General features: G+C 41.3%; 1 protein-coding gene across 1 annotated transcript in view; it reads left to right on the top strand.

Annotated features, from left to right (window-relative positions):
• Positions 1 to 6: 6 nt before the first annotated feature.
• The window catches only part of PTPRG (protein tyrosine phosphatase, receptor type, G), a gene marked incomplete at its 5' end in the record, with an annotated part of 75,648 nt that continues 49,772 nt past the window's right edge, over positions 7 to 25,882 (top strand). Inside the window, 2 exon segments of the mRNA XM_008938011.1 lie at positions 7 to 490; positions 8,536 to 8,668. Coding sequence (XP_008936259.1) covers positions 7 to 490; positions 8,536 to 8,668 — 617 coding nt within the window.

Raw genomic sequence — 25,882 nt, 5'->3', positions numbered from 1 at the left:
TCTCCGGGGCCGGAGCGGGACTCGGCGCTGACAAAGGACGTCGAGGGAGCCGAGGAGGGAGAGAAGGATGAGAAGAGCGAAAGTGAGGATGGGGAGCGGGAGCATGAGGAAGAGGAAGAAAAGGATGCTGAGAAGAAGGAGAAAAACAGGGCAACAGCGGCTGCAGAGGAGCGCAATAGCACGGAGCCCAGTGTGGCCACAGCTTCCCCCAACCAGACTGCCGAGGAGGAAGGAAATAAAACCATATCGGGTGAAGATCCAAACCAAAACGTTGTCCCCACGGCTGGAGGTCCTGAGGAGGAGAGCTTTGCCAAAGCAGATGCTCAGCCCCAGCCACTCCCTTCCACCCAAGTGCCGCCAGCGTTCACCGACGAACTTTACCTGGGGAAGATCCCAAGAAGACCAGAGACAACAAGAAAACCTCCTCGGAAGGAGGACAGGTTTCCAGAGGAATACCCCTCGGATAACAAATTCATTACCATTAACCCAGGTGAGTGAGCTCCAGGGAAACTGTTTTTACCAGCATAAAAATGTTGAAAAATTAAACAGTCCAAATTCCTTTCTATTTTCTAGTAGATAAAGCAATTTTGTGGTGCCAGGCTTCATTCGTTGGGTCAGTCATCGCAGGACTCAACCCACAAAACGTTACCTGGGGGAGGAGAGGGGAAGGCTCATCCTTTTGTTTTATTGAGACAGGTCCATGCTCCTTGTACTGCTTACTAGAAGAGAAAATGTGAGAAAGTGTTAACCTCCTGCACGATGCATTAAGAATGTTTTTTTTTTAAAAAAAAAAAAGTGAGAAATTTATTTGGAAGAGCGGTTGCTGTGCCCAGCTGGTGTTTCATGGGAAGGCTGTTATATATGCTCTAGGCTAATTTAGTTTACCTGCAGGATTCTCCCTGATTGGGCTCTGAGATATTCTCCCAAATACAGGATCATCACTGGTTTATTTCTTACCACAAAACCTACATACTCTGATCTTACACGGCAAAGCACCTTTTGCGCTAGGATTACCTTTCATTTCCTGTGAAAAACCAAAATCTTAGCCAAGCAGAATTCATGTATTTCTTATGTTTGTCCTGAGGAGAATTACTGATGCTCCTGTACACAACTCTGGATGTATGTAGCAACTCCGCAGTATGTGCACAGCAAATACAACCTTTTGGAAGCACACCCCGGTGATCTGCACGTGCCCCAAGCCCTGTGTGGTCAGGATTTGCTGCACAGGCCTATGCAAACAGGTATCTCATGGTGCTCCCAACTCTACTATCTGGAAAGTCTGGTTGCATCCACACATGTTTCTGCTTGGGGAAGTCTGGGCACTGGTGAGCAAAACAGATAACTAAAAGGAGCAAATGGAGCACATGCATATGGATTTATTTGCAGAGCAAGGACTGAGATTTAGAGAAAGCAATGAGTCTATCTGAATGATTATGTGTATTACTACAGCATTTTAAAGATAGTGCGTATTGTTTGGGGTTTTTTTTCTGCTATTGGTTATTTTGCTAATCTATAGACTGTTTTGTAATTTTGTTTTTCCATCAAAGCTGCTCTAGAGTTAGAGTACTGTGAAAAAAACCTTACATATTTAGTTTTCCCTACATTTGTAAACACAAAAATGCAGACACTGTGCACTCAGTTATAGCTCAGAACCAATTTAAAAAACAAAGCTAAATCCCATCTTTAATAACATTTGTTACAGAAATGCTGACCTGACTCTAATGCTGTGAATCATAACTGTTCTGTAAGAGAACAGATTAACAATGTGGAAGCCAAGAAACCTGCACCAGGTTGTGCTGATTTTTTTTTTTTTTTTTTTTAAATACACTGCTGTTTTTCTTACTCCTCAGCTGGAAATCTTCAAAGTCCAGTGCTCCCACTTAATGGGGTCTGAGATGCCTGTCACTCAGCTTTCAACATGCCACCTGCCTTCATCACCTTTTTATCGGGGAAGAGGGAACTTGCCCTGTTGGGACTAAGCATTCAGCACCATTTAGGTTCAAACCCTAGCAATTCAATCTGCCTGGGCAAATGTGCCTCTGAAATAATTGTTCTTCTTGCCTTCTGCATCTCTGTTACTTATGTGCCAGATTCTTGGATGGCCCAAGTACAGTGTCCCTTATAGAAGACCTAGAAAGGGCCTCATGGTTTATTGTCAGCCTACTAAATAGGAGGAAAGATGTGCAGTTGGTCTTGTTTCTTAGCTCATAACAAAAGGATTACTATTAGGTTGGTTTTTAATTCATGGTGAAGTTAAGATGAGAAAGATTAAAATCAATGAGATGGGCAAATATTGTTAATATTGCTAAGTACTTACTGATTATTGTGAATTTCATCCCATTAGCCTGTAGTGATTTCTGTCTCTTCTTAGCATACAGAGAACTATCACTGGAAGTGGTTCAATACAGCTTTGCTTCCTACTAGACAGCATGTTTTAAGAGCTCTGATCACTTGTAGGCTTGGAGTCTTGAAGTGACCCTGCCTGAAGGCTGCACACAAAGACAATCAGCCTTGAAAGAACTCTGCAAATTAGGTTTTCCATGCTTACACATGGAGGGAGGATAACTTACTAAGATCACTGTGTCTTACAAAAACGGCTTCCATGTGTAGGAAGTGGCATCTGAAACAACCAGCACATGTTAGCTGGGGGAAAAGAGAAGTGAAAGAGTTGCCTTTTTCACCTGAATTAACCTTAGTTAAAGCTTAGTTAAACCTCTGGTGATATACCTGGGATGAGGAAAAGGAACTGTACCTTATTTTCAGCTTCCCAGACAAGCCTCTCCCAGGCCCTTCTGTGTTCTGACAAGGACACTCAGCAGCAAAAGGGCTGGGAATGGTTATTCAGAGATGAAGAAGAGTCCGTTTGTGGAATCTTCCTTGGGGTAGGGGCTCATTCCCTGTCTTTGCCCTCCAGGTGAAAGAAGTTAGCTTAGTCACAAACCTGATGAGTTGTTGTCCATACATTGGGGGAGAGCTAGTGTTTTTTAACTCTGAGAACATTTAGAGATGTTTCTTACTTCTTTGGGACAGACGTTTTCAATCTGAATCTCTTTGTGCCAAGTGTGAGGATCTTGTCCTTCAAAGTCTCTTCAGGCAAGTCCTTCTTTTCTTCGCAACTTGTGTGGTCAGGCTTGTGTCGTCAGTCACTGCATCATCTGCAGTGGATGGCTGAGATCTGCCTAACATAGGATTTGCCCAAATATTTTACTAGATGTGTTTGAGTAAGGCCTGATTGGACTATTTGGAGTGCTACTGCTGTGAGAAAACTCTTCGTAATGCAGGTGAAGAAGCTTTTCTCCAGGCTAGATCTAGTTTACCGTAGACATATGCCAGCAAAATCCCCAGCTGATGAACTGGCACAAACACTAGCATGAAGCCTAAGACTAGTTGTTTCAGCTTAATTGTTTTCCACAAAAATATGTAAATTTGCAATTCATGCGAACAGATCTGACCTAGCTTATGCAAGAAGCTGATTTCAGTGAAAACCCCACCATAAGCAAGACCTCTTCCTATGAAAAAGGGCCTGAAAGGTTTTCCATAAGAAGATAAACCTGAAATCAAGACAACAACCAGCGAAGCCAGGAGCACATTGCCAGAAGTGCCTGAAAGCATCAGAACAGTTAAGAGGGTGAAGGCCACTTCCAAAGTGGGCAGAAAGAACCTCTGCAGCTTACCGTGTCCCATAGAGGAACAGGAACTTTTTTAGATGCATCTTTTCTTCAGGAAAACAGGTTTTTAAAAGCTGTCATGGTTTCAGAAATGGTTTTGTGAGTAGAAGATTTCATCATTTTTAAAGAGTAGAAAATTGTTTCATAACAATGTACACTTGTAAAATTAATTGTATAGCATCAAATTAGCAGTTGTAAGGAGATAACTGAATGGGGAAGTACTCATGAGTGTGGATGATTAGAGGAGAACAGGGAACACATGAGAAATTACAGGGAAAGTGCGAGGCCAATTAGTACAGCAAGGCTCATTTTCTTTTAGTGCTTATTTCACACGCACATACACACACACACCTCTCCTGAGGCCATGTCATTATTTTCCAAATGGCATTGGCCTCTTCTTGTGTGGTGGTATCGGCCAACACTAATGATTTTCTTCTGTCACTGAACGCTTGCTTGCATTCTCCTCTTTCATTTTCCTGATCATCCTTTTCTCTGTTTTGGTGCCCACAATTAGACTAATTGTACCTTTGATCTGCAACTGTTACACAGGCAGCTGCTCAGCATTGTCTGCAACTCTGCAACCTGAAAATTAGAAAAACAGCAATTAGAATGATGCTCTACCCAAAAAAAAAAAAAAAAAAAGGAGGGGGGGAAGAAAAATAAAACCAGCATGATGCTGTTTAGTCAGGCTAGAACAGATATTATCCCACAGAATTTCAGTTAGTTGTGCTGGATAGTTAAGCAGATCCTTTGTATTTCACAGGAGATAACAACTGGGCTGTTGTGAGCAAAGTAATAGATACCCGGTTGGGGCTTTTGCCTGAGCCATGAGCTGAGACTGAGAATAGAGACATGAGTTTGGCCCTTGATCCAAATTTCAGGCAGGTCTTCTCATTCCCCAGCACTCGCCCGCTTCTCCCAGGTTCCTCCCACGAGCAGGCTTTTTAGAGAGGTCATGATGTGCAGGGTTAAATTTCAAGCCTGGTGTACGCTTTTCGCAGAGACTGAATTTTGGTTTTGAGAACAATCTTTGCCAGGTCTGAGGTTACAAAAGCCTTTTGGGGGTAACCTCATTAAGATAATTAAACATTCGTGTAATTCTCTCTTTCTCCATTTGTGGCAAGGATTATTAAGCTGTGTTTTCATGTGGCACTTGAGCTATTTTGCGTGGCAACTTACAGGAGTGAACAGCAGAACAGCTTGAAAATCAAGGGACTGAATTATTTGATATTTGCAACCAGTATGAATTTCAGATATCTAACATCAGGAGTAAATATGATTGGCATCTGTTTACAAAGCAGTGAAAAGCCATGCTTACTTGTGCACAGCCTATGAATATGACTACTGCAGGGATGCCCTTAAAGAAATCAGGAGAAAATAGCTGCACAATGACATGAGCTTGTGTCAAAGGTCATACTCTTCAGGAACGTACATTTTCGCCTTTTCGTAGTTTAATAATATGGCCGATATTGTTTTCCAGAATGAATTGATACCTTTGTATAACTCCACACTTTCATTTACTGAAAGGAAAGACGAGCAGGTGTCGTTCTTTGAAGAGAGTGGATGGTCTGAGGCAGTCCAGCAGTGGGAGTTTTCTTTTGGCCTGCCCAACACGCCTGTTGTCGTATTTAACGGGATCTGCAATGGTACAACAAACAGAACTTTGTCCTGGCAGCTTGTGCAAGGGCAAGGGGTGATAAAGGAAGATAGGTTATATATTACAGCTGCGCTTGCTTATTATAGCAAGCAATGTTACTTAAGGGGAATAAACATGTTTCTCTTCCTAGGAATCAATTACCAAGAATACATGGAAAAACAGTACATTTCATCAATTGTAGAGTGCCTCTTTTCTTGCCTTGACCTTTGCGCAAGAGTTGCACTGCCAATGCCTCCCTCACTGCCTGATGCCCTCCAACATTGTGTGCAAGGGCCTGGGTGGAACTGCTGAATGGGTGGCTCACAGGAGTTATGGATTTTTCCAGACACAGGAATGGATTTAGCAGTGCCAGGGCTTGTATTGTGTGGGACCTCCTGAAACAGATATGCTGTAATAATTTTTATTCCTTTCTACTGGGATGAATTCCAAGCCAGAAAAGGCAAACTGAATTAATTCAACGAAGGCATATGCCACTAGAAACTGTTTACATTTCTTAGCAAAAATGGAGTTTCCTGGTCCATTTTTCAAGCTTCCCCACCCTCCCAAAACACAGCGTATGGTGGGCACCGTTACAAGGATATGCTGTTGACACTACCAAGGCTCAACATTCTTGCTTTGTTAAAAGAGTGAAATGCTGATTATTTTTTATTTTCCAATATTTTGCTATACAGGAGAACAGGAAGCTCTAAAGATCTGTCTTTTTGTGTGTGTGTTTTCTTTAACTTTTTTTCCAAGTTATCCAGTGTGTTGCCTTTCTTAGGCTCTTCTGCCGTGGCATGCAAGAGACAGGCACCAACACTCCAGCTATACTGCTGTATTTCTGGCCCCAACAGTCATTTTAGTAAAACTTTTATTGGCATTGGTTTGTTTAAGCTCTCTCAATGCTTTACTTAAGCAGTAGAAAACACCTAAGACTTTTCCTTCAAAACCAGCAGAGAAGCAGTCCCTTTTTTCTGAAGCACATCCCTGCTTGGGCATTCCCAACTGGAATTTCAGGGCCAGCCATCAGCATGCAGGAATGGCATTTGGTATTCTAGCACTCAGCATACTGAACGCTTTCTTATCCTCACATCTGTGGTACAGGGAGTTGGCAGGGTCTGATAAGTGTGTTCTCCACAGCAGACTGAGTAAGAGGAGCATTGTGAGCACTGCAGAATTTAATAGTGTGCATTGGGACTCCAGCCCATGCTGTGCTTACAATGGAATTTAATTTTCTTCCCATGCAAACAGAAACATACGTTTTTGTGTTGAAATGTGTGGAGGTGAAATTAAACAGAATACTGTCCTTAGAGAGGAGTGAAGCAACGTCCTATGAATGTAAGTTCATGGGACTGTTTTTCTCTCTCTTAAAGTTATATTGCACTGCATGGTTTTTTTTCTTTATCCCTTTTACCATTCTGATTAGTAATGCCTACCTCACAGGCTTAATTTTTTCATGCTGTTAAATTATTTGAAGTGCACCGATAAAAACTGATGCCTTGGAGCTTATGATTTTTGGAAGTATGGCAAATACAGAAAATAAGCCTTTGCTCTAATTTTGGGGTTGTTCTTTTCCTTATTCTTTGCTAGTTAAGGAAATCAAAGGCGTGTCTTAAAATGGTGTGTTGTACATTATTAGGGTGGTGTGAAGACGAAGCTCTCCACGTGCTCACGGCACAGCGTTGGGTGCCTGTTCTGCAAAGTGGCCCTGTTGGTCACCTCGGTAGCCCTCTTACTGAAGTTGGAGACAACTGGCTACTCATCTCTCTTCTGATCAGTTCTATACTCAGTGCACGTTCGCTTCCCCCAAACATCCCTCTGATTAGCACCTCATTTAGGCTGCTTGCTAAAGGGCATTACCTCCATCAGCCTAGTTCTTAAAACTAGAAAGATTTCTTGCTGGGCTTGCAGCAGCCTGCAGCCTTGCTCTGTTTTCAGCAGTCAGGCAAAAGCATTTACAATTAACCTTTACTTCCATGTTAGTTGAATTTTACTCCTGCCTATGGAGGAGTATAATCTAAATGCTATTAAAATAGAGTATGACTTCATATTATGTGACATCTGGTGACTTCCAATTATCTGTGTTTTCCCTGCCTATGGTGAAAAGGCAATTATGTTCTTCTGGTAGGATTTGCAGCAGTTTCAGAAGATATGATAATACAACACTGAATGAGGGCAAGGAAGCACATTGGTAAGGAAAGACTCACGTAGGCTAACAAGTAGAAGTCAAGTGCGTACATTTCAGTCCACATTCAAACCTGAAGCTGTTTACACTAATCCTTTGCCTTTACATCCTGTTGACAGGTATTGATCAACTACCACCTGTTTGCTAGGAAACATGAATAAGATACAGAATCCGCTTCTGTATTTTTCTTTTATCATTTTGTGTAAAACTATTTGTCAAGTCTATGTGAATTTGGACAAATTAGATGTCTTTTGAAATACCTTGATACAGTGTCTATGCTTATTGGCTCCAGAACTTGAAGAACCTCTAGACATTCATCTTATATATGATACAGTAATTTAAGCAGGTTGTCATGTGCGAGGTGAAACGGAGTTACTCGGCCAGAGCTCAGGATATTGACCAACTTTAATTTCGTTCAAAAGCTCTGGCATAATGATTTCTTCTGTCAGTTACAACACATCCCATCCATTCATTCATCCATCCATCTTGACAATCCATATGCTAAAAAGTGCTTTCGCATGCAGTAACTCACCAGATTGTGACAATTCTGCAAATGATGTGACATGACACCCAACATGTTGAGGATTTTTTATTTTAAGATAGTGACCAAGAAATTTATTTCTGAAGCGAAGTATTACACTGAGCTTTGCAAACAGGGCTGTCCTGTAGTGTTGAGAAAGAGTGCATTTATCTGCAAACACTGGTGACCGAGCAAAGCGTTTACTTTGTTACTGTGGTGAAATTACTCAGTGGGGTACTCCACATTTGATAATAGGTGCTTGCACGATAGAGTCCTAAAATTGTCTATGAGGCTGTAATTACAGGCAGTAGTAAATTCCAAGCCATATGTGGCAATAAACACCATACTTTCGTGCTCTTATGTCTCAGACTAAAGACAAATGGAGTCCCACCCTGCAGTTACAAGATTCTTGCTGTTTACTCATACCATGTAAAATGGACAAGCTATTTGTTTTGCTTACACGTTTTTCCATACAGTAATTCTCTTTCCATTTAGTGACTGTTTTTGTTATGTGTTTAACACACAGCTGACAAGAACAGCTCCAGCATGGCCACAAGACCTTCTCCTGGTAAAATGGAGTGGATCATCCCGCTTATTGTGGTCTCAGCACTGACCTTCGTGTGCCTCATTCTTCTCATTGCTGTGCTTGTCTACTGGAGGTGAGCCTGTTTGCTTTTGATTGGAAACTGATTATGATTTAAAACACACTTCAGGTGGTGTTTAATGTGGTCCTGTTGGTTTATATATTGTTCGGTGTTATGTTGATAGATGCATTAGATAACTCTCTGGATGCTAGAAGAGCTCTGTTGGTTAACTATTCCACTGACTAAAACATTGATTTTTGTGTCATGAGAATGAGCTTGGTAGAGCTTTAGCAACAATAGAGGCAGCTGTGATGCCAGCAGGTATTTTCAGAATTAGTCCCTCTAATACAGCAATAAAAAGGTGTCTTTGCTTTGGCCTTCAGGAAGGTGGTCGTGGGAGAAAAGCTCAGTAAGACTGGACTTGGTTCTGTGGGTGGTTTCTCCACAGACGTCCTGTGTGATCTTAAGCAGTTCTTTTCTTCCATTGACTGTATTTCAAGAAAGGGGGATAAGCCTGCTTCACATTACATAGCAATGCTCTGAGCAGGAGTTCTTTAGCATTGGTAAAGTGTTCAGAAGCGCAGCCTGCAAGGTCGTGAACGTAAAGAGCACATCTTACAAAGAGATACTGCCCTTTACACCAATGGGCATTGATTGGGTGGTGGAGACCAGGATTAACATCAGCAAATCCATCTCCGTTCAATTTAGAATAAGTTAAAACCTGCAGGACTTTCTTGCGCCAGAATCAGAACCCAAAGACACCTCGTTTGTCTGACAGTGAAAATTAACCAGGGATTCGCCTCATAGAAGGTATTCAGGAGTTATTTCAATATCTAATTAGATGGGAAACAGAAAAGTAGCTTTGATGAGAAATAGGAGTCCATTGATTATTATATTTGCAGAATCAATTTAAAAACTACCAAGCTTTTTTTCAGTATACCCATTTTACTGACAATTAATTGGCCAAATTGTTGAGGCTGCAAACATTTGAAAGGCTATTAATAAGTAGATGACAATAGCCTTGTGAAAATCATTTCTATTAACATGTGCAAGTAATTAACATCATTGCAGTAAGACAATGAATAAAATTGCACTGATATGTGCAAAACAGCTGAAATTGGAAAGGTTCTGAAGATTGCTTTGTGGTATCCTGTCCTTCAGTATATATTTTCTTCATTTGAAGGACTAAACTTGGCCACATTCACACTAGGCAAGCCCTTAAAGAATATGGTATATCCTGAAGCACTGATATGGGGGCTAGTAAATGGGATAATGAGGGGCTAGTAAAGTTTATCTTGCGTTGATACGAAATGCTCTTCTAAGGAGGAAAGGTTTTGAAATAAAATGTTAACAGCTATTATCAAGTAGAACGTTGGTGCCTCTTATTATTTGGAAAATATTTCCCATTTCCTGCAATTTCCCTAATGGATTGAGAAAAATAATTGTAAAATTAGTGTTTAATTTCCTCAAAGGGTAACAATACTGCCCCTGAGGAGATTAAATTTTGAAAGTACTGGTTTGGTGACCAATAGTTAGAGACTAACTGCTGATAAATATTGGCTTCTGTTGTAGATCATAATAATTAAGACACGTTAATTAAGGTTAAATACCTTTTATCTTCAAAATTCCAAACCATCCACGTCATAGAATTTTTATTTTCTTCATGATAACAAAATGCACGTAAATCAAGGAAGATACATGAACAAAGACTTTAGCTGAAACCAAATTACTTTTCCAGTAAAGTTTGTTATTTTGCATGTGGACAGTAATTATTTCTTATCTGCTTTCCATAATATGAACAAATACTTCACATTCATCTGTGGCTTGGGTAAAATTATAGCATTGTCATTAATACTCTTGACAGCAATGGATCAAATTTTTGTGTATAATAGATACTAAAAAAGAATAAAAGGTAGGGATTAAAAATTAATATAGACATGGAAAGCATGTCATGTAGGAGTCGAAGTCTGAAAGTGTGTAAAAAAAGTAAACATGGTTTAGGATAAATTAACAAGCACCTAGAACAGAAGTTGTCTACAGTAACATTTCACGTTGAACAGACCGTGTCATTGAAGTAGTATTTTGTGTGCCCTTTTCAGTGTGATTACCTTTCCTTAGGAAAAATAAAATGTTTGTCTCTGAGTGGTTTTAAAGTAGGGAAAAACCAGATCCTCTAACACTGTGGAGTCTAATTTACAAGTTTGAAAGGAACAGTGATCTGGATTTTCGGAAAGAAATACTTAGCTTAAAATGTAATGGGCAACATATGGAATAATTTGCTAAATAACACCATCAAAGCAAATGGCATGAAAACGAGTTTGAGACAGATTTTTCAGGAAGGGAAACATGGTATTGAAGTGCACAGCAGAGAAACACTTGTTATGAAAGGATAACCCTCAAGGGGACAGGCAGGCTGGACCAAGGGGTCCTTTCTTGCACAGCAGCTCTTTGTTTCTGTGTGAGAAAAAGCATTACAAAACAAAACCCAGAGAGCTAGAAAATGCAGAGGAGATAGTTACCCTTTGGCAATACATTTTGAGGGTAAAACAAATGATATTTTCACTTTTGCCTTTTTGAGCATTTGTAAGATTAGATGACTTGAGACCAGAGGTGACATAAGTAGAACAATGAAGCAGAGAGAAGCCTTCTGCTTGTTTGTATTGCATCGGTGCCCTATTATCCAGGGACCGAAATAAGGAGTTAGGGAAGCTGCTTGTGAAAGCGTGGCAAAGTGTTTATCTCTGGGTGCTTTGTAACTCATTCCGTGATACAGCAATGAAATAAATTTTGTGATGATGTCTTGTTGTAAGGAAGCTTCATTTTCTATTCCCTTTATTTGAAAAGGAGAGTGATAGGAAGCAGTCGTTACTTGATGAAGCTTTTCCTTTCTTTATCTGTTGAGCTTCCATGCTGTGTTCATTAGAGACTTCTTGTAATTGAATATATTTGGAAATGATCTGTGCCACTTCTGAGCCAGACTCCCGTATTTGCAGAGATAATTTGCTGTTCTCTGTTCCTTCTCCATGTGGATCCTGGACAAATGGCGAAAGGATATGATTGATGTTGAAGAGAAAGGGTCTTTCCATCTTTTTAGCATGATGGCCACCTCAGTAATGAAAAGGGATGGGAACTTGCAGGCTAGCAGCAGCTCTGAATTACCTTTCTACTAAAGTTTCCTGAATTCAGTACTTTTAATGGCACCACTGTGCAAAGAGGGCTATGTGATTTTAAGTTAGTAGAGTGGAAAATAAACTGGGTCAGCATAATGAACCTGCAAAAAATTGCCCTGCCTTTTATCCCAGAACAATGAGGAGAGCACAGTGAGGTCATTGCGGGATGACCAGCAGCCACAACGTCTGCTGGGGCTGCTTGGCAGTTGGGCTTCTTGGGCAGGAGGGACAATGATGGCTGTAGTGTAAGTTTGCTTCTGTGCGTCTTTGATTCCTCTTGAGGAGAAGCTGGCCTGGCTGATCCTTGAGCTGCTGTGAGCTTGATGAAGGGCAGTGTTGTTCCCAGGACGTTTAGTGCTTGAAACTGATTTCTTTTAGCATCAAGTCAAGAATTTGAGTCTTAGCAGACAGAAAAGGTGAGGAGACCAGATTCACGACTCAATTCTGCAGTGGCATAGTGGTATTTCGTTTTCTGCTTTCATTCCTTTCATACTGGTTCCTGACACTGTGTGCTGTAGGGACAACCACCGAGTATTTCTGAGAACTATTCACTGGGGTTTGAGGATCTTTCACTGGAGCGCTACGAGCTCATCTCGAGCCCGCTGAAATGTGTCCATGCTGTTTCCCAAGCACATTATTTTTGCATTTCTGGGCATTTGTTTTGCATCTGTGATTTTATACCCAGACTTAGTATCATGACATCCTTCTACAGTTCTTCAAGGTCAGTTTAAAATTTGACTTGGATTGTCTGCAGTCTTTACCACTGTTATTCTCACAGCCTTTTCTACAAGCTCTGAGATTTGCAGTGTGTTTGGTAGTGACCTCCAAACTATTTAGGGATTGAGTGTGACTTCAGTTTTTTTTTTCAACAAGGCGAGTTCCTGTAGCATGCTGAGCTATAATATGGTTTGAAACATGCCTTTTCTAGCACTTCCACTATATGCTGTTGCAAATTGAACAAGTCCTGAGTATTGACACTTTAAGGGAAACCCAGTCAGTGCCACTTTCTTTTTCACAGAGGGGCAGGAGGGTGACTAGAGTTGGAAAATCAACTAAAATACTTCGATGCACATTAAGTTCAGTCGTTTTAAAAAAAAACACTCCCATATTTTAGGAGTGACTGGTGACCTTCCACGGTTTGTTTTCCATTCTGGTTTTTAATCTAAACAGTACAATGCTATAGAATGTGGTTTCAAAGGGGAAAATAAGGAGAGAATATTAAGAAGCAATTAAGATTTTAGAGTTTAGCCAACAGCAACTTTTAAATGGGAACTAAATTATAGCCATTTCTCATTTTCAGCTGAGAGGAAGAAATTAATTCACAACTATAGCTGGAGAGTTTTCTTTTTCTTTCTTTTGAACAGATACTATAATTCACCTCTGAATTATTGCCGCCATCAACATCGTGATCCCAAAGACAAAGCGGGAATATTGTATTGCATTTCTTATTAAATCAAGCTGTTTATACAGTGCTAATATGTTTACATTCAGGAGGGATTTTTGGAACAACACAGCTGCTGCCTTTCAAAGAGCAAGCAAGCTTGCATTGCTTGTTTATAGTCATGTGCATATATGAGACAGCTTGGGAAAAAGATGCCTTTAATTTTCCTTAGGCAAAACCCTATAGAATTTAGTAGACAGCAAGAGCTTTCTTAGGTTTTTGTTAAGCATCCTGTTGAACTGAACAGAATCCTTGGGATGGGTCCTGTGGCACAGCCTCATTCTTCTCTGGCAGTGACTTTCTGTGCGGAAGAAATGACATTGAGCACCGGAAGATGTGGGCTCTTTTTCTGATTCAGTCATTGATTTTCTGTGTGACCCAGGGCCAAGTCACTTACGGTTTGACAGTATTGTTGTTGAACTCAGCAGCAAAGATCTCACTGGGAGCAAGCTTAGGTGTTCAATATTTCAGTCTGTGAGTTTTTTCACTGGTAAAATAGCACTAATGGAGGTTGATCAGCTGTGTTTGTAAATAAGTTTGTAATACTGTTGTAGTTACCATGTCTAATAACCATGCTTTGGAAAACTGCCTTTTGGTGTTAAATTCTAGGGAACTTGCACAGCTCCATAGCTAAGATAGTGTTAAAAATACATTGGGAGAGAAAAAGGAACTTCTGCCTGTAGCAGCTTGTAAAAAGTGCTTAAACTGTTATTTGAACCTATCTCTAGGTTTTATTTTATGAGTACACAATGTGTTGTTCATCTACTGTACTGATTGAAAAAGGAACATTGCAAATTTACAGACCATTGTAAAATTGCTTGCTTACAATGGTAAAAGCAGCTTTCAGCTTACTCCAAAAATATCTGTGATTCTGCTCATTTTCTCACTCGTGGAGGATGCTAGGTGGTAAGGCTTTCTGAGAGCCTGCATGTTGATTTTAAGAATGCCTTGGGTGCAGTTGCATGAGTATTTATTTCAGCAGCGGCAGTTCAAGCAGCATTCTCCGTTCTTGCCCTTGTTCTGCCCTCTGTGATACCAATGCAAATGTTTGTACAACCATGTGAGGAGCTAGATTGAGAAATAATCCATGTTTAAAAAATAAAACCAACACAGAGGGGGACTTTCATGCCCTGATTTAAGACAGATTAGCTCCCAGTCTGGTTCAGGCAGTGATCAGACAGAGATGTACCAGTGTAAGTGAGGGGACGGCATGAGGCAGGAGGGATGGGCATCCTCATGCTGATGCTGCCCCAAGCAATGCCTGAGGACCACGTCCAGGCACTTGTGGTCAGCTTGTGGATGGCAGTGCCCCAGAGCTCAACTCCTGCCATCACAGGCAGTGAAGAGAATTAGCCGACAAGGGTGAGAGATTTCCTGAGCTGGGAGACAGGCAACGCCACAGCCACACAAGGGGAAACGTGGAGGTGAGTGGCACGTCTGAAACCTCTTGCAGCTTCCATCTCCTCCTTAATAACCAGAGGTGCCCTGCTCATACTGAACAGGGCATGCCTCCATTTTCCTCTGGGAATGGCCACATCATGTGGTGACAAGGCCTCAGAGGGGTGGGGCAGATCACTGCCTGGCAAGTCAGATGCAGCCCAGCCTGATTTGGTGCACTCTGATCTCCCTGCCTCAATCTAGGCGATGCAAGAAAAGGACTTCATCTTTTGGTGCAGAAGATCCAGGTTGTGTTTGATCTTGCCTGTGCTGGAGGTAAAGGTACTGAAATATCGGGCCCTTTTGTGTGTGCTGTATCTCAAAGCGCTGCTCGTTTTCATTAGAGGGGAGCAGACCTATGATCATCTCCCTCTTATCCCACGTGGGGAGCAAAGCTCATCCTTTGTGCCTACGGCAGGCAGCTTGCTTTCGAGCCTGAAGCTTAGGGCAGCTGCCAGTTGCTTGTTCTAGCTGTTGGTGTCGTTCTTTGAACGCTCGTCATTCTTCCATTGCGAGGAAAATCGATAGGAGAACTTCTCTGAGGGGTGCGCGCTCTTTCCTCCAGCCCGGCGCGTCCTGGGGCGGCGGGGGGCGAGGTGCCAAGGCCAGCCCGGCGCCTGCCGGCACTGTCCCGCCCGCTCTCCGCTCCTGGGCTCTCATCTTCTCCTCCCTCCTGGAGCTGAAAAGGGCCCGGCCCGCCTCTTTGCTGCGGAGATGGAGCGCCGGGGTCTTCTCTGTGCACGCAGGGCTGAGGGAGGCGAGCGCAGCTGGGACGCCAGGCCCCACTGTCCCTCCCCAACTTGGTGCTCAATAACCATTTCCCAAATGGCTACTTTAGGGCCTTTCAGAAATCACAGGAGTTATCAGTTGTTATAGTAACGGACCCCCTGCTGCTGAATTGGCCCTGAGATGCCCATTTGGGCTTTTGAACAGCCTAACTCATGCTCATTAGACAAAAAGAGAGAGACAGATTTACAGATGGAAAGCTGTTTTTTCAGCGTGCTGGATGATCTGTTCAGAGCTAGGCTGTGGAAAGGGGCTTGTTCTCTCATTATATGCCTGTTACTTTTACTCTTTTTAATTATCACTATTTTTATTTTTTCTTGCAATCCAGAACTTTACAAGATTTCCATTTCCTCACTGATGAGGACAATAGTGAGCTGCTGCTTTACAAACGAACAATTTGTGTCTTGAGAAAGGGAGGAAGTTGGAAAGGGATTTGCCAAGCTTAAATGCAGATCAGTGGTGATTTTCAGAACTATCAGGATATCTACAAAGCTCAGAAAATAGTACTTTTAATCCTAATTATACAGCAGCAGGAGCAACATCAAAAATCAATAAGCACATTTTGACCCAGGAATGTTCCATTTCAAGGAAATAGCACAGTCTAGATTTCTCTTTAAGTTTAGACCTGAATAGTCCCATTGATGTGAACAGAGTGACCCCTGAATACCTGGTATTAGCTAAATCAGTCCTTACCGTTGCAAATTTGAGTCTGCATGACTGAAGAACCTGTATCACCTTAAATGGGTTCTTGAGAGCATGCAGCTGCAATAACAAGTTGTTTCTTGCCAGGTATGTGAAGCCAGCTTCTTCTTGTGTCACACATGTCCAGCCTTCATCTGAATTTCATGAAGCAGTGTGCTCCTCTCAGTTGTCCTGTAAACAAAAATCAAATCCACATTTATTGCGGGCTGATACATCTCCAGGTGTAGTTAAGAGAGGACTATGATTCTTCTTGTGTGATATACCTTTTCTGTGAGAAAGTTGGTTAGACCAGATGGGCAGGCAAGGTTGTTTGCAGAGAGGGGAAGCAAATGCTCTAGTACATGAAAAGGGTTTGCAAGGAATACGTGATCCCCTGCACTCGTGCTGGGGATGACTCCTCTTTGGGTTAAATTGCAGCAAGAGAGAAATTTAGATTTTTCATTAGAAAAAGCTTCATGATAGGAAAGACAATAAGGCAGATAGGAAAGACAATAAGGTGGTGGTCTGCAGAATTTCTATCATTTCTAGGTTCCCTAAACAAGGTTAGGCAGACATCCATCAGGCGTCACTGATCCTGATGGATGTCTTCATGGGAGCTTCGAGACCTGTTCTCTGCAGCTCGGTGGTGTGAGCTTTAAAGCACGTGTGCAAGCGTGAGCAAAGAGAAGAACTGGTGTAGTGTGATCGATCGTCCTGTAAATCACAGACTAGGAGCTTTAAAAGCATTTGGAAGAAATGCATCATGTTTAAAGCGTATAACATGAAGCTGATAGAAGAGCACATCTAAAGGTTGGGGGGAGGAGAGAGGAGGGTCTCTAGCTTTGGGGAGAGTGAAAGGAAGACACAAATGGGTAGGAAAGAAACTGCAAAGGCAGCTTGCAGAGGACAACCGTGTCAGGAGACCCACAGGTTGATGGAAAAAAAATCTGTTTCGAGTTTTGTTCCATCTGTTCTCCTGCAGCAGGGAGCCTAAAAGTAGGGAAAAGTTAAGAGTACAACAATGATTTGAAGTTTAGAAACAAAACAGAGGAGAAGGTTTTGGTATAGCTGCAGTTCATTGAACCCCTTGTGTGTTATCTAAGGCACCATCCGTTCTGCATGTGTCAATACCGCCCCGTTATCGACAGCGAGTGCCAGCGTGAGGCCACCCCTTGTGCCAAGGGCAAAGACCCTCTGAGCAAGCACCCAGGGTGACTGAATCTAGACATCCCTGGAGAGTCTGTTAGATTAAATTATTTTCTTGCAAAGGAGAGGGGGAATGGCGATTGCTCAAAGAGCTGATATTTCACAGCTGTGAAACCACCCATCCCAGCACTGGCAATACTGGTGCCTGCTGGATTGTCATTATTTTTAACAGTACCTTTAAATGAGAACTCTTACTCTGAAACTGTGCATATTCCTCAGCTCCTAGAACGTTTGTACCACGTGGGTCAGCTGAATGAACACCTTTTCTACTGGCACTTTTATGGATGTGGCCATTGAACTCAATGGGAACCCAGATCTGCATCACCTTTATTTTAAAAGATAATGTCAAGCATGCCATCTTAAGTAAAACAACAGGAGAATATGTGCTTCAGTTGTAGAAGACTAGAATTCAAAATAATGTGCTGGTGACCTTGAAAACTCCCAAAGAAAGAAAGTATACTTTTTTTATTTGTAATTTGCTATATACGTGTCCCATAAGAGCTGAGACATTAGGCTAGCTGTGCTTTGCCCACAGTCCCACACGGGCCTCCCCTAAATGGGGATGATTTTTATGCAAAACTCTTGGCAACAAGTTGAAAGAGTGCTGTTGCCAGAGCCCTCAGAACTTTGCTTAGAGGTGTAACACCACTTCCCTAACATTTCCAGAAATGCTTTCTTCTACAGAGAGAGCAAAGGGGAGCGGGCAAGGGCAGCTGAGGTCAGGCAAGGAGGGATCTGCAGCATGGCTACAATTGATCTTTTTGTTTTGTTTCTGTGGAACTAATTAAATGGATTAATGGTAGGTATTTTTTTCTGGAAATGCCACTGCTGTAATGGTGAGGTCTTGGGAAAAAGAGCAAGATTTTAACTGTGCAGTAGCTGGATTGAAGACAGCAGTTTACAAGGCATAAATTTGAACAAATATTGTTTAAATATTCAAATGTTTTAGTTAAGCCTCATTAAGAACTGGTTTGTAGGCGCTGAGAAATAGTATGCCACAAGGAGTATGGGTTTTCTGATAAGCACAGTGGTAGAGGATCCCAGGTACCACTGGCTTCTTCTACTCATCTGTTAGGTCTTTTTTAAGTTATTCTGCAGAAAGCTTTTGTACAGCTTGAAAATTTTTGAACTCCAGCTTTTAAAGCTATGATAGGTATTTTAAAAGATAAACAAATTTCACAAATGCTTTTTGTGAAATTAAGTCACATGGGGAAAAAAAAAAGACTAGTTCTTAAGAAGATGGATGCATTCTTTGTCTGTTCCCCTTCTCAGCTCGAAGAAACAATTTATTAACCCATTGTTGCTTGATCTGTTGCTAGTTTATGTTTTCTATTGATCTGTTGCTAGCTTATATATTTTCTATAATATTCTTAGTGTGTAAGTGTATGTGTTAAAGTGTATACAGGTATCTCTGGAGTAGATTCACTCTCATAAATTGGTAGGTTCAGAGCTAAAGGAATGTCTTGGACAAACTGTGAATGAAATATCCTATAATACAAGTAGATGTACCCAGAGGGAACAGTATACTTCTGCTGTGAAACTGTGAATTAACCACAGCAACCAGATAAATTATATTTTTTTCTCTCTCCTTGTAACCATAAAATATAGCTATTGAAGGGCCCTGTGCTGTCCTAAGTCCCACAGCAGCATTTGGACTAACATTAGCACTAGCTATTTCACAGCAGGATGTGGTCTGAGTGTAAAATTATAGGGTAAGAATATTAAATCAATTCAGCAATCTTAACTGCTTGGATAAGTACTAGGAATCAGCAGACTAGTGTAACAATAACAAGCAGGGGTGGACTTAATTTTACTTTTCTTAAAACCTGTGGAATTCAGGGAAAACCAAGTCCTTGGAATGAACAATGCATGTTGTGCTGCTGTTAGAAATGTTGCAATTATGTGAATTCATTCCATTTATTGTAGAACACTGAGTTTGTTTGTTTAAAAGTAAACATTTCCTCTATTGCTACGAACAGCATGTATTTTATTGACTTACAGGTTCAAATCCATTTGAGTTCTAACTTTTAAGCTGAAGCAGGCGTAGGTGGTATGCCTGGGTCTTGACTGGTGGGTAGTTTCATGCTTTGGAAATCCTGTCTTTTCCAAAATAGAATAAAAACATTTTGAAGTATCCTAGAAAGTGACATTTATAAAGTAATAGAAATAAACCCAATTGGAATTTTAAAATTATTATTAATGTTAAAAAAAAAAGGAAAATAAAACATTTTTCAGTAATGACAAACATTCTATTCCCAGAAGGCTCAAATTAGGTTTTTATTTTCCTTCTAAGCAAATGAATGGTTAAATTGATGTGTTTCTGCACAGTGATTCACTCTCTAAAACTGTTTTCTAACCACCATCAGAAAGTTTCCAGTGAGTGCTACTAAAATTCCTCATGTTTTGTAGCAGCACAAGCTTATCTCATTCACCCCCTTGTCAAATATGTTGTAAGCAATTACAGATTGAGGCATATTCTGTCGTGCCACAGGTGGGGCTCAGGGCTACAACACTGAATCCTTGCACGTGGGTTTCTCCAAGTCATTTTTAAAGGGATGTCTTCCCTTTTGCACAGCCATGAGGCTGGTGGTCTAGGTGCTCCTCAGCTAGAGCAAATCCCTCACTAGTAGTGGATGGAGACAGGAAATGGAGTTTACTCCTGATGATGATATTTGTCATAAATGTGGGGTTTGAGTGGGAGTGTGAGAACAGCCCCTCTGCAAGGCAGGCAGAGGGGTGCATCTCCTCTCCCCATCGTGGGAAATTACATCAGCCAACCTCACGGTTTATTGGGAGCCAAGTGGTTTGTCAGGGAAGAGGATTTTGTGCTGTTACAGAAGTGATCAAAGTAAACTGGCCTGCAAGCTTTCCAGCTAGTTTCCAGGTTTTCTTAAGGTATTTGTTTCCCCAAGCTGGTTCCAGTAGTGGTGAGAGGAGTTGTGTGGGGGAATGGCCACCACAAGGGCAGAGAATGTGGGGCTGGGACCAGGGAGAGCCTCTTCTCCCATGCTGTGCTCTCCCAGGAGCAGGGTTACGGATAAGACTGTAGCAGTTGTACAGTGCTAGCAGGACTGAGGGCACAGAGGACTTCCAGCCACATCCCAACTCAAAAGAATGATCATTTACTCTTCAGAGTCTTCTAAGTTTCCTACATTTCAGTGCTCATTGGTAATAGCAGCTGGTATTACAGACATGGAGTTAAAGCTGTGAAGATGCAGCCCTCATACCTGTGATTTTTTGGAATCTTTTTTCATAAAAGCCTAGGACATAAATGTACCAGTATGGTTAGTCTCTTCCCATTCATACAGCTCCTTACTTCTGAAGCACTCAGGGTGCCATTTCAATCAGGGAGTAAATGGGTTTGCTTTGCAGTTTGCTTTTCAGAGCCTGCAAATGCTGGTTTTGTGAGTTAAAGCTGAATCTGGGTTTCTTTATGCCCATAACCAACATTTGCACAGCAGCAGCAAAAGATTCTCCTGGCTCTGAAATCATTGCAGGCTTCATATTCATTTGAATGAGCTATTTTTCATTGCTTTCCTCATAGTTATAGGTACAAATAATCCTTTTAACCTCAAAGGGCTTTTCCTGCAATCTTTACTCTTTAAGCAAGGTTTTCCATATGCTTTGCATGGCAGAAATTGTAGTCATGTTTTCTGCTAATGCCTTGTCTCCCTACGACTATACATTTGTACTGTGCCCTTGTTCTGTCTAATTTTAGGGAGTGGGAGGGGGAAAGGAGAGAGATTAACAGCCTATCAAACATCGAGGACATTTGCTTGGTTTACATCTGCCAGAGTGACTCTACACATACTTTGTGATATTGAGAGGTGTATGCACCCTATATTTATCAACAGTAATTCCTTATTAGAGAAAAATCTAATAATAATTAACACCATTTGCATGCAAAAATCACCACAGTTTGACTTGGATAATATTTAATACTGAATCTATCTAGGCAAAACTACTGTATCTCTGTGTAGATCAATCCTAAAGAATAAAAAAGTTGAAGTTATTTTTAATTTGAGCCAAGAAATAGTGCATTTTTTTCTGAGACTGTGGAAATAGCATTTCTGCTTTCCAAAGGAAAATACAGTAATTAGGAAGTTTGCAAATGGAAATCAGCCTTTGTTGGTCTTTGTCTTTATTTATGTCATTAAGTAGAGTCTTTAATTAGCATATATATTATTCATGTTTCAATATAATCCATTTTATAAGTCCAAGTTCAAATATAGAAATCAAAATGGGCTTGATGCACCCTATTGTTCACATGCAAAGCAGCTCACATAGATGTAAAGATAGGAGGTGAATTGGAAGTTTCATGTTTCATAAGGATGCAGTCTGCATTTTCTGAAATTATGGCTTAAACTCTTATTTTTAACTTTTTCTCATTTGCATACATATTAGACCCCGTTTAAATTATGTGTTAATTCTATTCATTAGACTTTGGTGAATGCTTCTAGCTCTCCTGATAATCAAGCCTAGGTCCCTGGAAAGCAAATTATGGACTTTGGTGTCTTGCAAAACCCGCTGTAAACGTGACATTTATCACTGCAAAGCCAACTCGGGTGGAGTGCTTGGCCACAGTCAGAAGGGCAGAACCCTTTTTCTTATGCTTACAGTAATGATTGTCATCTGTGAATAAGGACCTGGCACCAGGACTCTGATGTCTCTTCGGAATTGATTGGGCACTTCACAGCCACACCACTCTCTTGATGGTAAAAATACCTGTTCAGCTCTTTGGGGGAGAAAGAATAACCTTGGCTCGGGTCCTCACACAAACAGCTTCTAGAAAGTGGACAATGAAGAATCTTCTGTTCCACCTAACATGGTGGTAGTGACAAGAATTTTGGGACGTGCAAGACCTCTGCAGCTCTCTAGAGTGTATTTGGCTGTTAAAGCAGGAGCCTCCAGGCTTGTCTTTGCTGTTATCCAGAATGCATCTGTGCTTGAAAATCTCCAAAACAGTAGTCCAAAAATCAAGAGCATGAAGGTGACAGTAGTGCAACAGGAATCCTTCCTCTGCGCCTCTGAGCTGGATCCTGTAGCAAATGTGGGAAAAATCTGGGAAGAAAAAAGGCACTGAAACAGTATTGGGAGTTAGGTTTCTGCCATTGCATATTGCTTTGCCAGGTTGTGACAATTCATCTTTTTAATTCCAGGAATAAAAGCGTTGTTATCCCAGTGGTAAACCCGAGGTGATAATTTCGCAAGGTTTTATGTTGATGGGGTGAGCCCTGAGTGGTGCCACACAGGGAGTTGCCATGTGTGCTCTGATTAATAAAAAAATTGATGAGAAGAAGATTCTTATGCCATCACTGCAAGGAAATACCTGATATCTTTAAAGGCCCGTAAGTTTACTTTCTGCCTGTTTTTTTGCAGTCTGGGCCTTTTCAAAAGCAGTGCTGATGTGCTGTAGGGAACTAATTCAGCTCTTTGTGGTAGCAGAAGGTTAGAATTCAACATCACTGGTTTTGTATTCACAAAGCTACATGGAAGAAGTTCCCTGGTGTATAGGATTAGATGGAGACTGCTAGAAAGACACTTGTTGTTCCTGCAGCTTAGTTTTAGTCAAGATACACAGAATAAGAAAGCAGAAGAGAAGAAATCACAGTATTTGATACACATTTTCAGCAGCTGCTTCATCTCACCATGTCTGAATGTGTAATCTCACTCTGGGAAGCGTTCTGGGTGTGAAGCATCTGGGCACTTCTGAACACAGAAGGACTGCTCCCATTTCACCAGTGGTTGTGACAGACCACGCTGCAGTGAGGCCCATGGGGAAAGGGCTGAGTTCTATTGCAACTCTGAGATTTTGCTGGGTTGCAGCTGGGTTGCAGCATTGTATGTGGGATTTGAGCTTGCACTTGAGTGTCCTCTCTTTCCTTAGCAATGCTTCCTTGTACTGAAAGTGTGCAAAAGAATTCCAAAATACTGAAACCCTATCTGCAGCCCTGTCCTCCTTCATGCCTTGGATGGCGAGTGTGGAGTCCCATTGACTGGCACACTGTCAAGCTGGAACAGGCTGGGCTAATTCCATATGCTAAACCAGAAAAGAATGCTGAGGAAAAAGGGCTTTAAACCAACCCTAGCCTGGGATTTAAGGTTACCCACAGTTCTCTTTTTTTTTTTTTTTTAAACCTAGAGAGTAGAGACCCCAGCTCATGGGACAATAAAGCAGCAGATGAGCATTCCCCATCCATGCCTCCTGGCAGTATCTTTTTAAGTTGGTGTGCCAGACAGCAGCTCCCCACCCCAGAGAGAGATGTGCTGGCAAGTTGACTCCTTGTTTTTTCTGGTGACTGGATTAACTTTAACATTGTCATTGCTCTCCACCACCCTTATTGTCTTTGCTCAGTTTTCTGCAAAGAAGGAGTTAAATTCATATGGGTTGGATGCTTTCTGTTACAGCTCATGTTCTGTTTTGACCTTCTTGGCTTCACAAATTTTCCTCTTTTAAAGTTACTAGCAGTATCTGAGATGTTAACATTAGTGGGCTGCTTTGTAAAAATAAATATTAATGAGATGACTGCTGATAGCATCTTATGGGTAGAAACAAATGCTTTTATAATAAATGGAATTTAATATTAATTGAGTGGTTTGGAGTTAAAGCAGGATATAAAGTGACAAGCTCGTGGCACAGCAAACTGCCCTTTGCAGGAATCCAATTAGAAGAGTGAGCAGCGAATCGTGAGCAAACTGGCTATAATCACATGGGGGCAATAGAAGAGTCGAGTACGATTTGGAGCCTGGGACCTGTCCCCTTGAATGTCTCATAATTTCCATGCATCAACAGATAGTTACTGTGTGGTGCCAAGTTTGCATTCTTCAGCTCTTTCCTGGCAGTGCTGCATCCCATTGCTCTAGTCAGACTGGAGGGATGCTCTATGCTTTGTATGTTTTGCAATAAAAGGGCACATCAATTAAGTGTTCTGCTACATGTCTGTCAGAGAAAAGTGACTTGTTAGCCTGCTGAAATTACTTTGCGTTGGAAGTCTTGTGCTGATGTTACAGGATTTTTTTCTGATCACGTGAAGCTGTTACATTTGTCATTTCCCCAATAAGAATGATAAAAAGCTGTTCCCTTTCCAAATTGCAGTGTTTGTTCATGAGTTGGAAAAACAGATGATTTGCTGAGATGTGTTGTAGATAAATGGTTAAATGCTGCCTGGAGTAGCCAAGTGCAATTGTCACTGATGTATCTCATGTCCTAAAGAATGGTGTAAAGTGTTCATTGAGTTTGAATTGTTCAAAAATAGTTTCTCTAAATATTATGTATCATTTTCATCTGGCAGATGGAGTTGCAGAAGCTGCTATAATGAGAGTTTGTTTGTGGCATTTCAGACAACCTGGGTATTGTGTGAAATTGGTTTAGCAAGCCTTGAAAAGGAGGATAAAGGATGTGAAGTGAGGGTGTAGAAGTGATAAAGACCTAAGCACAGCATCAGGGAAGTTGGGGCTGTGCTTCCAGGCTGATGGAGAAGGATGTGGAAAAAAAAAAAAAAAAAAAAAAAAAAACAAGGAGCAAATCTATTTGTCTGTTCTGTCAGAATGGCTACGATCAGCCAGGAGGAAACTGAATAAATGGATCAACAAGTATTTCACACTTGTGTGTTCTTGACAGGAAATCACAGATCTGAAACCAAATGTCTGGGACAAAACTACCAGAAATAGTGGCAAAATACTCTGCTGTTTAGTCTGTATTTAAACATTTTTAGCTCACAAAACTCCTTGAATTAAAATACTGGAGTAAAACAGGGACTTGTTACTACAGTTCCCAGTTATGAGCAGAGATGGAACTGGTTGGAGCGGGTCTAACAGCAGGACCTCAGTCTGTGCTGGAATCTCCCTTTGCCTGCATACCCCAATGTGTCTTCCTGGTGATTGATGCTGTTATTTTCTGCTCCCAAGCTTACTGTCTAATTGCTGCACTAATGGCAGCAAAAGCACCACCAAAGATCACCTCAGAACATGGAAATGGAATGCATAAATACAGCAGGAGGAGAATGAATCTTAACTGTTGGAGGTGTCAGCACCACACAATTCACCTAGGAGCAGACATCTCCTGCATTCCTGGAGGACAGCGTGTCTGCCTGTGCAGCCATGTCACTTCATGAGCTTCAAGAAAAGAAAATAGTGAGCCAAGAGCTTGTGTTTAATTGACATCTGCTTCTGAGCAAGGACCTGATGGATCCAGGCACATTTCTTCATACATTAAGAAGTGTTCGTATGTTTTTACTAAAGATGCAAACTGCGATTCTTACGGGCTTTTTTTTCCCTTTTCCCCAGTCCCACATTTATCAACACTGAAAGGTTATAAAGAGCTTAATAAAAGGTAGATTAAAGCTTTGGAAATAGTGCAAATAAAAAGAACAGTCTATAAATAGAAAATATATTAAACTGTATCTGGTGTTAAGGAATCTAATAATTAACAGAGGTTGACTGAGTTTCTCCCGTTTCTCTTATCTGCAGTGAACTTTTATCTTCAATCAAAATGTTCTCCTCCTGTGATTAGTTTTGTTATTAGCTGTTTCTACACACTGATTAAAACAATGGGAAAGCAACAGCTTA

Source organism: Merops nubicus, unplaced genomic scaffold (genome assembly GCF_000691845.1).
Source record: "Merops nubicus isolate BGI_N331 unplaced genomic scaffold, ASM69184v1 scaffold31703, whole genome shotgun sequence".
NCBI lineage: Eukaryota > Metazoa > Chordata > Aves > Coraciiformes > Meropidae > Merops > Merops nubicus.
This window is presented reverse-complemented; position numbering and strand designations above follow the sequence as displayed.